The following is a 16,013-nucleotide window of genomic DNA, read 5'->3' as shown; positions in this document are numbered from 1 at the left end:
AGTCTACAATCCTCAATTCCAGACCTCCCAGAACCTCCTGCACTTCTAGAATAATACTAATGCAACTCATATGCATACACTTGACAAGCCCTCCTGTACATAAAGCCTGTGCTGGGTACAAATGATGCGACCATGAATAATGTACCTTCAGAGCTCTTACATTCCAATGGAAGAAAAAAACCAGAAGCAAGAAACTAAATGAAAATAATAATTTTAGATTATGATAAATGTTAAGAAGGAAAAATAGAGCAAAGGGGGAGGGGCTACTTTGGATAGGGAGGTCTGAGTCAAGGAAGCATGTGATGGCACAGCCTACATCAGCCTTGTTCATGGTGGCAGGCAGCACTAACACAGTGCTTTGCACATATTAAATATCCAATAACTGGTGGTTGAGTGGATAAAGTAGATGAAGGAATGAATGTGGACCTCAGGTATATAAGAATGCCCCCCACTGCCCAAGAAGAATATTTTCTCTCAAATTTGGAATTGGCCTAAAGAATAAACCAGCACTATTCTAAAACTGCTCGCTTTATACAAAGGAAAGTGAAGAAAGACCAGAGAGGTTAAGGGTTCTTAGATTTTGCAGTGAGTTGGTGGCTGAGCCACTGCTGGGTCCAGGAGTGTCCTTCTATCCATGCACTGTATTTTTTCCTTTTTTCTAAGCTCTTCAATTGTCATGTGCTTCTGCAATAAGAAACCCTGAAGGAGTTCTAGGAGTCAAAAATAAGCATCAAGGATCAACAGTTATTCTATTGCTAAATCGTGTTGACTTTTCCCTTACTTTTTTGTTCATAAGTTAGCTTTCCTTTACGCTAACACAGTGAAATCCCAGCCTTTATCTCCAAGCTAGTTTATTACAACCTTCCCAAACAATCCTTTTAACTCTGTTGATACCTGTAACATTTGTCGAAAGCATCTTTTCTCTCTGGTTGATATAAGAAAACCTATACCAGATTTTCTCCTGCAATGGACTTCTTACGTCTTCTATTTTCTTACTCACGGCTTCACTTGCTCATTCACTTACCCATTTACCTCCTCCCTACCTCCTTCAGCACTATTTACCATGAGCCAAGCACTGTGTTAAGCACCAAGTATATAAAGACAAATATGACACTGTCCCTGCCCTCCAAGAGCTCACAGTCTATGGTCTGCCTCATAAATGGGTCATTATAATATTACAGAGTAAGTACAATGACTGAGAGATGTACCGTGTATTAAAGCACGAAGGAAAGCAACAGTTTGTGAGACAGAGAAAAGAAGGGACTACATCTCAGTCAAGGCAAAGAGGGGACAGGCGTGGAGCCATGGGTGTGCACCTCAGGGCTGCCAGGAGAGCACAAGGTTCTGGATCGGCCCTGAAAGATCACCATGGGTTTCAGCTGTCCCACTGCAAGCAGAGCCCTTACACCTCGTATTTCTTCCTCCTTGTCTTTGGGGTGCAGGTGTGCTCACACCCTGGATATTCCTGATGGTGGCATAAGCCAGATGGTTAGCATGTTTCTTTAGCCAAGCAGCTGTATGCATCCCACACACCTGCTAAAACGTTCCATTTGTCCCTGAGGGGAAAACCAAGTGTGACCCAAATGTGTTCAGAGGCTTCCACTGGTTCACTGAAATCTGAACTCCCACAGCACTTTTTAAACAAGGCTATATATCAGAATGATCTCGGAGCCTTTTTCCAAATACTTCCGTCCTGCCCCTGCCCTGCTCTCCCCACCAGGGGATTTTGATCTTGGTGAAAGAGGGTGTGATGCTGTGGTAACCTAGGCATATGTGTTTTCAAAAGCTCCACAGATGATGTGAAAACTACTACCTTTAGGAGTCTGAGTCTGCTGTGTATGGTGCCTCTCAGGTATTATCTGATGGTGCTAAAAGCTGTTTTGCATCCAGAGGCCAAAGGCATCTTTCTAGCAATGGTTATCTTATCCAGTATATTTTTCTTCCTAGTACTTACCACCACATGACATTATACTATGTATCCATTTAGTTGTTGCCTCCCACACTGCATTGTATATGTCTCAAAAGGAAAACACTTCATTTGGCTCACTGTTATAGTCTCAACACTTAACACAATGTCTGGAGTGAAGTAGTCACTCAATAAATACACTTACCTGCTAATATCTATTACCTAACAGTGAATGTCCCTCAGCTCCGAATGTGATGATTCTTTTTTGACCTTTTGATTATAAACAAAAGCCAAACACCAGATTGAAATGTAGAAAACTGTGTAGTATGTATAAAATCTACTTACCTTAGCATAGTCTAATCTTTCCTTCTCTTGAGCCTGAAGTAGAAAGAGGGGGAAATTAATTTGTTAGTTCTTTAAAAATTAGGTAGTGCTTTTAAAACGTACGTCTCCAAGAGTAAAAGCCAACTCTCTCTCCCTTGGTCCCCCATCATTTATCTTTCTATGTATCTACATAGTTGTATCTCTATGCAACTATACACGTATAACACTTTCAAGCATATTGAAAAGTTGAAAGAACTGCACAGTGAGCACATATATACACTCTATCTAGACAGGACAGTAGCAGACATCATGACTCTTCACCTCGCCATGTTTCAGCACACAAGTCTTATAAGCATAGGGTGTCTTGTACATAACCACATGACTACTATCACATTTTATTTTTTTTTAACGTTTATTTATTTTTGAGGGACGGGGAGGGGCAGACAGACAGTGGGACAGAGGATCCGAAGCAGGCTCTATGCTGACAGCAGAGAGCCTGATGTGAGGCTCGAACTCATGAACTGTGAGATCATGACCTGAGCTGAAGTTGGACACTTAACCGACTGAGCCACCCATGCGCCCTTGTTATCACATTTTAAAAACAATTCCATATTATCTAACATACAATCCATATTCAAAATTTTCCTATTGTCCCAAGAATATCCTTTATAGCTTTCTCCACCCAACCAAAATTAAACAAGATTCACACATTACATATGGTTTCTACATCTCTGGTTAGCCTTTTAAATCTAGACTAGACCCTCCCCATATTTTAAGAAATGAAAAGAAAAACCATTAACTTTTTTTCCATGCATATCATTGACTTTTTGAAGAGACCAGGGCAGCTGTCTTATAAAATGTCTTTTTGGATTTGTCATATTGTTTCTTCGATGTGTCATTTAATTTGTCCCTGTTTTGCTCTCAAACTGAAAGTTGGGTCTGAAAAAGCTTGCTTAAACATTTCTGGCAAGAGCACTTTATATAGGAAATTACGTACTTAATATTGCATCAATTCAGGAGGCACAAAATGTCAGGCTGTCCCACTCATAGTAATGCTATAAATTTGATCACTTGGTTGAGGTGGTGACTATCAGATGGTTCCACTGTAACGACATGTTTCCTCCCGTATAATCAGTTTGTAATCTGTGGGGTCAGTTTCTCCTCCACTTCCTTTGGCATAATTTTTATCATGTTGTATTATGTTGAAAGATCCCCAGCTCGACCTCCCACCCCATCAGGGATGAGGACAGAGAAAAAGGTGGAGTTGAAAAATATATCCTATATGGGGTTGTATTTAAAAAATATTTTTAGTTATAAAAAATTTAAAGTGAATACATACACTACTCAAATGTCATGTATAAAATCCTAACATGACAGAGATAACCAATGTTATTAACCTTTGTCGATATGCCAACTCAGTTTTTGTAGACTTCATTACAAACTTCTCTCGCCACCTCTGCACAGAATGAGAATCCTTCAATTTGCAAATAGGTTAGGTCCTGAGTCCAAAATGACACTATAGAGATAATGAAGGTGGGCAGATTACTTTAATGAGATTAAAGAAGATTTATAACATTGGTCCTGACTCTTCTTGCTTCTTTACAGTCCTTTAAAAAAATTTATACAAAGATGCTTGCATTTTGTTTTTCTTATTTTCATAATAAGCAACTTAGAAGAAGACACTGCTCATGTATAGCTTTTGGCCCCATCACAAACCACTGTAAGTGAAAATGGGGACTTGAATGTTTTCTATGACACTACAGGCCCCTGCAATCAATATACTATGAAGAAGAATTTGGGGTTTTCAATCTGCTCTTGAAATTTTTTAGGGATGAACTAAGTCGAGTCAGAATGTAGTCCTGAGATGCATTAGATCATAAGGAATAGGAGTCAGTTCTTGCAGAAATTTGGAAACTAGGTTTCTTTTCTGCTCAGATATTTTACATTTACTTGTGTTTCCATGGACATATTCTCCCCAAATGTTTTGCCTATGTTGAAAATCCCTCTTTCTCCACCGTAACATCTACGGTTTACAGAGAACCCTTCAGCACGTCTGTCCAGGGCACTCATGACCCAGCTACTAAATTTTGTTACTGTGCAAATACCAACCGGCCTTGATCCAAGGAACAATCCATAGCTTGTGACCACAATTTCAGCAGCAGCATTTCACAGTTTTCCTTAGTCTTTAAGTTCTCAAACTTCCAGCTGTCCCTTGAATTCATTTTAGGTTAAGAGATCTCTGGCACTGAGGCTGATCCTATGGTCACATGCTTTCCACCTTTTCAATTGTTCACCCTTTTTCATGCCTCTTGCTGATTAGTATAGATGGCTCAAGTACGGTACTTTTCAAATGATGCACAAACTGTGGGAGCTCCACAGAATTGTTCCTCTTGTCAAACAACCCATTCCTGCAACAAATTTGCCATTTTCTCACTACTTTCAGTTGTGTTCCTATTCCAACCGGCTCATCATTCTGCATCTTTCAATATTCTTATCTTTCAGTGTTTCACAAAAAGAGTACGTTACAAGTGTTAAAAGTGGTATTTGTTGGAAGTTAGGAAGCTGAGGAGCTTCTGTATCTTGAGATTGCAAGGTAAAGTGCAGAGAAATGATACAATTTACGATGACTTAGGGTGGACTTTTCCTTTTGAAAGTAGTGAGCCACTTTTCAGTTTGTCTCATTAAAAAAAAAAAGAAAGAAAGAAAAATCAACAGCCATTTCCTTACGTAGGAAGAGTGACCATAACGCTGGTTACAGATAACATTATAGTGATCCTATCAGAAATTTCTGTACAACCATTTTTCTCATACTTTGATTATAAACTATCTTAGAGAATTCTATTATTTTGAAGTCCTTGGGCTTTATCAATCACAAGTTACCTTCCAACTCTGTCATTTCATGGTGTATTCCTGGCTTGGTTACCACTCTTTGAGCCAGAAAAGATACACTCTTCTGGGGATGGCAGCACAGGAACTCCATGTATGTAATCCATATCTGTTCAGGATCAGCTCCTAAATGGTTTGAGAGCTGGGAGATCAGAAGGCTACATAAAATGACGGCACGATTACTGCAGCCATTTACAACCTGAATAGGCGTTAGCTGTTGATATGTGGCTCACCTGAATGTCCTTTTTATTTTATTACAAAAAACATTTCAGTTCTGTGAAACCACTTCATCCTGGACTGCTTAGTAAGCTTGTACAGAAAGCACCAGTTATCTGATAAGATAAATATTATAAATATTTAAGTCTTTATAGGATTTACAATATGTATTTCTAGCTGCTGCTGTGTGTTAGTATCTACGTAGGTCATATACGCACCTAAGAGTACACATTCTGATACACTTTTTTTTTTCACAAGATGCTTTTAGAGCTTATGAAAACACAGCACATTAGAAACTGATGGAAATGAGATTTAATCCCCTATACAAGTAACATTTCTCATTACACTTTACCTATTCTATTTCTTTTTGCAAAATAGTTAATTTGGGAGAGGCTATACTTTCTCTTTCACCTGATGGCTCATTCACTAAATAATTATCCATTGTGTGCCTACTATGTGTCAGGCACTGCACTGGAGATGAAGCCATGAACAGAACAGATAAAAATCTCTGCCCTCGTGGAGCTTCTATTCGGGGTTACATAGTCTTGTTTTGGTTAGGCTTCACATACAATCTCCCTCTAGAACTTAGGTTCTATGAGAGGAGAGCAAAGTTCTCTCCTGCTCACAACTGTATTCCATGTTTAGATCAGTACTAGTATAGAGCACATGTGGCCAATAATATCTGGTGAATGGATGCATACGTGGATAAATGCTTTTTTCTTTATATGTGTTGGTTATGTACGGTCTATTTAGGAAACCTAAGAAGCAAAGTTTATTATACCCACTTCTATTTCTAGAAAAGCTGGGTGTTTCGATTCACAGCACCAGTATGTAGTTAATATGGAACCATCAGCTGATGTTTGGCAACTAATTTTTACCCGTATTTTCATTTTAGTGTTCAACTTCTATTTATAAGTATACCTAGAAGGGGAATCTAGAAAATAAATTCAAAGAATTCATGAAAATCAAACAACAAAAGGATAGAACAGAGAAGAATGATCTAGTAGCCTTCCCACAGACATAGCAGTTTAGTGTAATTTAAGCATCTCAACCTGAGGGGCACCTGTGTGGCTCAGTCGGTTAAGCATCTTGACTTTGGCCTAGGTCATGATCTCGCCGTTCTGGAGTTCAAGCCCCGCTTTGGGCTCTGTGCTGACAGCTCAGAGCCTGTAGTCTGCTTCAGATTCTGTGTCTCCCTCTCTTCCTCTGTCCCTCCCCCACTTGCACTCTGTCTCTCTCTCTCTCTCACAAAAATATATACACATTAAAAAAAAAACCAAAACGTGCCTCAACATTGAAAGCAGTGTGTTGAACTGAAAAGCGCCCTGAACGGAAACCTCAGGACAATCCAAGATGCATACCTCAAAGCTTACGGTGTTAAGTAGGCCTTGTCTATGGAGGAAAGCAAGTGGCCTAATATATTTTATTTTATTTAAAAATTTTTAACGTTTTTATTTTATTTTTGAGAGAGAGAGAGTGAATGAGTGGGGGAGGGACAGAGAGAGAGGGAGATACAGAATCCGAAGCAGGCTCCAGGTTCTGAGCTGTCAGCACAGAGCCTGACACAGGGCTTGAATTCATGGGACTGTGAGATCATAACCTTAGCTGAAGTCAGACACTTAGCCAGCTGAGCCACCCAGGCGCCCTGCAAGTGCCCTAGTATCTTAACGGTGACCACTCCAAAAAGCACTGTGACCTCCCGGGAAGAGGCGTGTACTGGGTGTCAGAAAATACGGTTTTTAGCACACGATACATGAATATGTCTAATAATTTTGAAATTTAAAAATTTTGGGTCTTCATTTTCTTATTTGTAAAGTAAGTACCGGACTGGACCACATGTTCCCAAATGTTGGGCTCTCACAAATGCTGCACTGGCTGTTGGAATCACCTGACTAGTTTGTTAAAAATGCACATCCTCAGTACTCTGGTCCTGAGTTTCTGACTCATTTGAAGATCACTGGTTTGGACCATGTCTAATGTCCTTTTCAATTTATGCTCCTGTATGCATTCGTGTTTACTTCAAAGGCTAAAAAAGAACAACTATAAAAACTCCTTAAGTCTCAAGGAGAATGGAGTGCTAGAACTTTCCCCTCTTTTTCTGACATCTGCCACTTATCATGTATATTTGTAGCAGAGCAAGATATTATTAAAATAACTTTCTCACTGGGGCCCAAAATAGGCTGATATAAAATAAATTCCAGACTGTATTTCAACAGCCAGCAGTCCTGAACCTCTTCCTGCCACACTGTTCATCTCCAGAAGCCACTGTAAATTCTACCATACACGGCAATTCTCTGAGGGCTTCATTACTACGGTCTTTAAAAGAGATTCACTCATCTTTTTGCCTCCTGTAGGTGTGCTTCTTGTCAATCCAGGTCATGAGAAAAGAAAGTAATTTTTCCCAGTCTTTAGCAGTTCACAGAGAATGTGTGGTTTGAACCTTGTTTTATCTTAAAAAAAAAAAAAGTGAAAACAGACAAGATAGTGTGCCAGTGCTCATGACACCAGAGGCCTCCTCAGACAGCTATAGTGAGCACTGTAAAACAATATTCTGTACAAAAGCAAAAAAAAAAAAAAAAAAAAAAAAAAAAGCCAGTATTCTGAGCGAGAGGATGCACAGAGGGATTAATTCCAAAGGTTTATATACCAGTCTCTGCAGACCAAAGGCAGATAGATCCCCTGTTGGTAAGTAATGGATGTACAATATGGTCTTTTACTTTAAGAAACAAATGGCTTTCTTATAAGTCAGGTAACAAAGAAGGATTGGATGACATAAATGAACTGTTTCCAATTTTCAACTACTGTTATCTGGACTTGAAAGCTGGATATGGAGAAACCTTTTTCTAAAAGTAGAAAACTAATATTCCACAGCAGGGAGTCCAGAAATTGTTAGAGACTGATCATCTCTACTTATCATGTTATTCTTCCTGAATGCTAGCAGCTATATTTGGGAACAACAGTCGTTTTTAAAGAAATTCTCTTTTTAAAACTTCAAGGAAAACTACCTTCCTCCTCAAACTTTTTTTTTTTCTCCTCAAACTTTTTAGTGTAAAAAACATCATGAACACCCATCTGCTCTCCACTACATTAACCAATTGCTAACATTTTGTCCTCTTTGCTTTCTCTTTGGACAATCATTTGCTGATTATTTGAGAGTAAGTTATAGACATCCTGTCTCATCCCTGAATACTTCGGCAACAACAATGTTCTCCTACAAAACCAACAAACCGTTATTACATCCAACAAGTTTAACGTTTCTTAAAGTGGTTAAGAAGTCCATATTCAAAGGTTTCCAGTTCAACCAATAGTGTTGTTTAGAACTGTTTGTTCCAAGATCAAATTAAAAATCATGCATTCTCCTTGGATGTCATGGATTTTAAGTCTCTTCTAATCTACAAGTGTCCCCATACCACACCTTTTCTTTCATAATAGTGACATTTTTTAAGAGTCCAGGTCAGTTGCCCTGGAGAATGTCCCTTATCCTGGATTTGTCTGATTGTTTCCTCATGATTAGATTAAAATTAAAAAAAAATTTTTTTTGGCAACACAACTACATAAATGATGCTGTATACTTCTCTATTATATCAGGAGTCATACAATAATGATACAGTTTGTGTCATTATTGGTGAAACTAAGTTTGTTCACTGCTTCCCTTTGTATTTAATGAGTAATCTGTAGGGTACTTTGAATCCATGTGAATATTCAGTTCCCTTCTAACCATCCATTCAATTGGTTTAAGCCACTGCCCATTAATAATCCTTGTGTGAATAAAAGATTACATTGGTGGCTGTGAAAAAAAATGACATTTTAAAGGTCTCTTGCCTTGGCACTGGCAGGAATATCATTTAGTTCCTTTAGAGAAGACAGGTTTTATTGAAAATAAACTCTCTGTACATCTGTATTGGTACAAAGAGGTAGAGTTTAGTATATACGTGAAAAGGCTTATTGGGGAACAGAGGAAGAGAGGAAGGGTAGGACCCCCACTGTCATCCTGCAACGGTATGGGTAGACTGTATGAGGATTTAGAAAGCTTACAAATCAGAAATCTATTAGATCTGCTAGCCCCAAAGTTGAAGCAGTTGATTTTTGGTTTGGTAGGAGAAGCAGGGCTTGTATCAACCCAACTTTCCAGTTACAAAGAAAGAAACAGGGCAGGCCTCTTTGTTATTCTGATCATGCTTGTCTATTAATAAGATAGCACAAAGGCATCTGTAAGGAAATCAATACTATTTAGAACTAGATTTCTCAGGTACCTGATGTTACCATCTCTCTCACCTAGGAAAGCTAAATTTTGGAGAGAAATGTGAATGCCCCCGGATGAGATTTCTTGTATTCTCTTCCTTTGGTTAACTGGGAAAAGAGGAAGCAACAGATAGGTGCATAGATGGCTATGGTGTCCAATTAAAAAAAAGAGGAGGGGCTTGTATTATCTACATAACAAATTTCTCTTTATTCAGAAGTCTTGTCAATCTTTTTTTCTTGCTGTGCTCCCTTGGAATCTGGAAGAGACATGAAATTTAAAATTGCACACACACACAAAATCTACCCAGATTGCAGAAAGGCCATGAGTAAATAAAAAAGGCTGAAAATGGAACTGAGTTGTTTCCTCCAGTGGCCAGGTTCCAAGATGATGGTCACCAATCTTGATGGCGCACCTCAAGCTCATGATGTCAAAAACCAAATTTATACCACTTTTTTCACTTAACTTGCCTATTAATATTAATGACACAATTCTTCCTCTAATCCAAGTTCAAAATCATGATTTTGGCCTCTGACTGCCCCTCCCCAGTACACACCTGCCAGTTTCTCCCTATCATATTAGTCTTCAGGCCCTATACATTTTCTCTCTGAAATGAGTTAAAAAAAAATTAATGTTTATTTTTGAGAGACAGAGAGAAAGAGAGAGAGAGAGAAAGAGAGAGAGAGAGAGGGAGTGGGGGAGGGGCAGAGAGTGAGGGAGACACAGAATCCAATGCAGGCTCCAGGCTCTGGGCTGTTAGCACAGAGCCTGACGCAGGGATTGAACTCATGAACTGTGAGATCATGACCTGAGCCGAAGTTGGACGCTTAACGGACTGAGCTACCCAGGTGCCTCTGAAATGAGTTTTTTAAAAAAAAATTTTACTGTAAGTAATCTCTATACCCAACATGGGGCTTGAACTCACAACCCTAAGATCAAGAGATGTATGCTCTCCTGACTGAGCCAGCCAGGAGCTCCTCTCTGAAGTGAGTTTTACACCTAACCTCCTTACCTTCCCATTCTTGTTGCCAATGCTCTGACTGGGATTTCTCCCCTGCGCGGATCAACAGGTTCCCCAAAACTTCCTAACTCATCTCTTTCTCTCTAGTATCTCCTTGCTCCTTTCATCCTATATGATATAGCCAGACATACCTCCCTAAAACATTTCAGACCTTGGTACTATGTGGTTCAAAAACTGTCAATGTCTGCTCCATGACCTGAATCAAGTTCATTTTCTGCAAGCAAACATCCACAGTCTTTTTTTTTTTCAATTGAAGTAAAAATTCATATAACAAAAATTGCATCATTTTAACTATTTTAAAGAGTATATTTAATTCAGGGGCACTTTAGCACATTCAGAATGTCGTACACCCATCACCTCTATCTAGTTTCAGAACATTTTTGTCATGTTGTAGCACATAATACTTCACGCCTTTTTACTGCTAGATACTATGCCATTGTATGGACATACTCCGTTTTGTTTATCCATTCATCATTTGATGGACCTAGGCTGTTTCCACTTCTTGGTTATTGTAAACATTGCTAATCTGAATATTCACGTACATGTTTTTGTTTGAACCAAAGCCTTTAAATATAGGCATTGTGTACTATTTTGGAGCAATTCTTTGCCTATCTCTTACTATCTTATATTTTTCACATTTAAGCCAAACTATAATACTTTTATTTCTTTGAATACAATGCACTTGCCCATCTACATCTCTTTTTTATGGCTTCTGTTGCCTAGAAAGCCTCTCATTCCCACCTTTGCTGTTAAGATCTTCTTCTTCAAGGACCCTCTCAGAGATCACTTATTTTACAAATCCTTTCTTGACTTTCCTCTGTGCTCTCTAAATGACGATACTACACTATTCCCATCATTACACAAACTATTTGTATGTTTTTTCTTATCTCCTCTTTATAAGGCAATAGACCTTTAGGCAACATACTGATGTATCTCCTGTAGTCAAGCCCTTTGTTTTTCCTGAAGTCTAGCAGAAAAACTTAAGACATATTGTAATTCAGGAGATATCTAGAGCCATTGCAGAGTCTTTGTGGTCTCATATACAGTCCTTTCAAATGTCTACATTGTACACCCTCTGCAGTAGAGGATGTCATTATTATTCCTTTTGAAACAACTCAAAGTAAGTTAAGCAATTAGAGAATATCAGGTAGCATTAAGGAAGAGTCTCTGAATGTGCATTGTCTCTTTTGTTTAAGAATATACATGTGTTATGTTCATGTACACCAGCCTTGACTAGCAATTTTTGCTTCACATTTTGAATAAGTAGTAATAGTAGGATACCTACAGATAAGTGAGTTATAGCTTAGCATTGGTAAAATGTAGTCCACTTAAATAGTTTATGGCTGGTTATGACAGTGTCAGAATGTCACAAGCCTAAGTGACATTTCAGTACTTTCAGAAATAGCCAGGAAAATATAATCATAATTCCTATCTCTTCAGTGTCTTATAATGGTAGCAGAAAACTAGAAAGATCATTAAAAATAAAGCTTGCTGACCTGCAATGGCCTCTGGACTCCCCCAGAGAGTCAGAGCTCTGTTGTTCTCTGAAGGGTTCTACTTTCTTTTATTAGGGATCAAAATGATAACTGAGTAATGACTTCGCCTCCCTAGGGTGAATCACCCATTCACTCAGTATTTTTACCTGATCATTATTTTTCAGCAGCTATAAATTTAAATTTAAAATTAAGGTAGAATTTAGTATGGAAACATTGCTCAACAAATATTTTTCACCCGTTTCAGATCTGGCCTGGTGCTTTTAACCGCCTCTTATAAAAGGGTATGTGTGCGTGGTGTGTGTGTGTGTGTGTGTGTGTGTGCGTGTGTGTGTGTGTGCACCTGTCTGCCTATGGGTGTGATGGATGACAGCTACCTAATCTTAAGACTTTGGGAGCTGAAGAGGAGGTAGCAGGGCCTGATACAAAAAATTCCAGAAGTTTCTTCTTCCTGGCTTTACAATGATATTGAATGGGCACTAAGGGGGTATGTGATCTCTTCTTCACTTCTCTGTCTAGTCATTAATTCTCACTCTCCCCAAGCAGGAAATCAAAAGGGTAGTTGGGACACAAACCTGTCTGAGTACAGCAGGGAAGTAATTTTACATGTGATGTTAAGAAATCATAGGTGACTTCCATCATTGGGAGCAAGACTTTTCTATTTCTCAGTGTCAAAACTAGTATTAAGCTTCTAATAGAGATTAATATTTTTCTTATAATGCATCTCTTGCCTAAGAGACCTATTTCTTAGATTTATTTGAGAGCTGAAAGGGACCTCAGGAATGATCTAGTTCAACAGCATCCTTTGACATTAAATAATAATAAGGACATGAAAGAATGTGATTAAGTTTATACAGATGCTAGCAGAGTCCAAATTAGAATCCAGGTCTTCCAAAACCTTCACCTATGGGCCATTTCTGCTATACCAACTTGACTTTTTCTATTTAACAATACAGGGCTGCCATCAAATAGCCTAACTCTGTGAAGACCATACCACACATACTTTTTGACAAATACTAACTGGATGACTATTTCAAGTAATTCACTATGGCAGATGAATTCACTGTTATCCTTAGGGATCTTGAAATAAAATTCAAAACTTGGGGAGGAGGGGCCCCTGGGTGGCTTAGTTGGTAAAGTGTTTGGCTTCGGCTCAGGTCATGATCTTGCCATCAGTGAGTTCGAGCCCTGCTTTGGAGCCTGGAGCCTGCTTCAGATTCTGTGTCTCCCTCTTTCTCTGCCCCTCCCCGACTCACACTCTGTCTCTCAAAAATGAATAAAGGTTAAAAAAATTAAAAAAACAAAAAAACCTGGGGAGGAAAGGATCACAAAAAATGCAGTGGAGGCAAATAATCATGAAAAACTGTGAAGAGAGTACTAGAACTAATTTCAGGATTAATAAGCAACCTCCTTGAGATTTAGGATAGAATGTCTCTCTTGAGTATTATGCTAATTTTGTCCCCTAACTCTGTGTAGGAGGCATTCACAGAACAAGATTGTTATCTTATAGAGCTTTATATAAACATGAATATTATAATTTAGAAGGTTAAAATAAACTCAACCAAGGAGTCTTTAATCTGAGGAATGTATTCCCTTGCATGACAAAAACTAACTTCTTATTTCTTATTTGTTTCAGATGAATTAATCTCTTCACCAGTGATCCTGTACATAACTCGAACATGAAGAAGGGTCTGAAGTCACTTGGAGCAAACCACAGCAGCCTGGCAGGTCCTTGAGATGGGCAATAGACTGCCATTTTTCTTGAAGGATGAAGATCTAGATAGCATCACAGGGAACCTAGGCTGAAGGACAGGATGTCACCTGCTCACAGCCATCATCCTGGCAGGATTTACTGACCTCTGGACAAGATATATTTTATTTATTTGAGTTACTGGCTAAGGCACTGGCTATTTGGAAAGGATATCCCTTTGAAAATGTAAAGTCAAGTTGGAGATAATGATTTGGGAGTATTTCACCAGCTGTTTAGGAAATCCTGGATTCTCATGTTGTCTACATTTACGACTTTGTATGCTTGCAAAGAAACTAAAAGTTAAATATGTCCCTCTTCTGTGAAGCTTCTTTAAAATTCAGATCTCTGCTACATATATATATATATATATATATATATATATATATATATATATGAATATATGTAAATAGCCCAGGGAGAGTTGGTAGCTTCCATTCAACATATTTAGCTGGATCTTTTCAACCAAAATGTAAATCTGCAATGTATTCTAATGTAACCCAATTAGAGCTACTAACACCATCTGTATATATATTTTTGGTTCAGCTGTCAAAAAACACACAAATACACCCCAGTAATACAATATTGAATAGTTGTAGGATATTCATTGTACTATACTTCATTTAATTCTTTTTACTATTTTTAAATGAATCAACTTTCACTTTTTTCCTTTTAGAATTAGAATTTTAGTGCATATTCTAATATGTAAGTCTTTGTTCACATCTGATATTTTTTGAGGAAAGATTATTAGAAGTGGAATTACTATAACAAGCTATATAAAATTTTTAAGAGACTACGTAAATGACTGTGTGTGTGACTTCTGAGGCTGGTCATAAAAGAAGATGCAATCTCTGCCTTGTTTGCTGGAACACTTGTGTTTGGAGCTCTGAACTGGCAAGTAAGAACTCTGACTATTCTCAGGCTGCCATGTTGCAAGGAAGCCAAGCTAAATGGAGGAACCACGTGTATGCACTCTGGTTGGTCAGTAATATAGTCTGACATCCCAGTCTAGCAGCCTGGCATGAGTTGAGTCTCTAGATGATTCCAGTGCCCAGCAGTGCTGAGTCATCTCCAGCATCTGGGTCATTTCAGTTGAGGCCCCACGTGTCATGGAGCAGTCATCTCTGTGCTCTGTCCAAATTCCTGACTCACAAAATGTTTAATAAACATGAACATAATCACATGGTTATTTTAAGCAGCTAAGTTTTGGGGGTAATTTGTTATGCAGCAACAGTAACTGGAACACTTAGTTTTCTATGCATCCATCATTAATTTGTCTTTAAATTCTCAATATTGTCAAGTATATTAGTTCCACTGATTTCCTTAAAGAAATTTCTCCTGGAGATCTCTGTCCTCTTGTCCCAATCTGGACCGGATACATAGCCACCAGCCTAGGACTTGCTTGGATGAGAGAGTGTAGCATGTTACTTATAACTTAAGGATGTGGGCCCTGGAGCCAGGCTGTCTGGGTTTAAATCCTGGATCTACTGCTTGCCAGCTGTGTGATTCTGCACAAGCTAATTTCTCTGTGCCTCAGTTTCCTCATTAGAAGAGTGCTTGACACATCATAAGTGCTCTTATTGTTGGCATTCTTATTGTTTATTATGCTTCCTTTCATGCTATCCCTGGAATTCCCACTGCCTCATGCCTATGTCTGATCCCCTAGTTCCTAGATTCCATGTCTTTCTCTCTCTTGGTTACTTCTTTGTCTTAATAAAACACAGCACCTGAAATACATCCCTTGAGAAAAGATGCTTGGGAAGTCAGTTTTTTGAGACCTTGTGTTTCCGTTTTAAATTGTCTTTATTTAACATCACACTTGATAATGTGACAGTCACAAAAGTCTAAGTTGGCAACAATTTTCTCTTTGAATGTTGAAGATGTTAGTCCATTGTCCTGAAGCTTTCAATGCCACTACTAAGAGGCCTTTCTGAGTCTCGATCCTTTGTACGTAGGTTTTTCTTTCTCTTCCTGGGAGTATTAGGATCTCTTTTTATCCCCATTGTTTCAAGATGTGATAATGATGTGACTATTTAGAGCCCCATTTCAACTTGGAAATTTAGGTCCTTCAATTCTCAGGATTTTTCTTTTCTTTATGATTTTTTTTTAAAGTTTATTTATTTTTAGAGAGAGAGACAGGGAGAGAGAAAGAATCCCAAGCAGGCTGCACTGCCAGCGCA

The 16,013-nt window shown here is 38.5% G+C and overlaps 1 protein-coding gene across 1 annotated transcript in view; it reads right to left on the bottom strand.

Annotated features, from left to right (window-relative positions):
- The window catches only part of PDSS2 (decaprenyl diphosphate synthase subunit 2), a 263,575-nt gene that overhangs the window by 23,317 nt on the left and 224,245 nt on the right, over nt 1-16,013 (bottom strand). Inside the window, exon 7 of the mRNA XM_047101881.1 lies at nt 2,252-2,284. Coding sequence (XP_046957837.1) covers nt 2,252-2,284 — 33 coding nt within the window. The remainder of the gene's footprint in view (nt 1-2,251; nt 2,285-16,013) is intronic.

Source organism: Lynx rufus, unplaced genomic scaffold, assembly GCF_022079265.1.
Source record: "Lynx rufus isolate CCGP_SWC_20201006 ecotype Redwood Valley unplaced genomic scaffold, mLynRuf1.p SCAF_6, whole genome shotgun sequence".
NCBI classification, from domain to species: Eukaryota; Metazoa; Chordata; class Mammalia; order Carnivora; family Felidae; genus Lynx; species Lynx rufus.
This window is presented reverse-complemented; position numbering and strand designations above follow the sequence as displayed.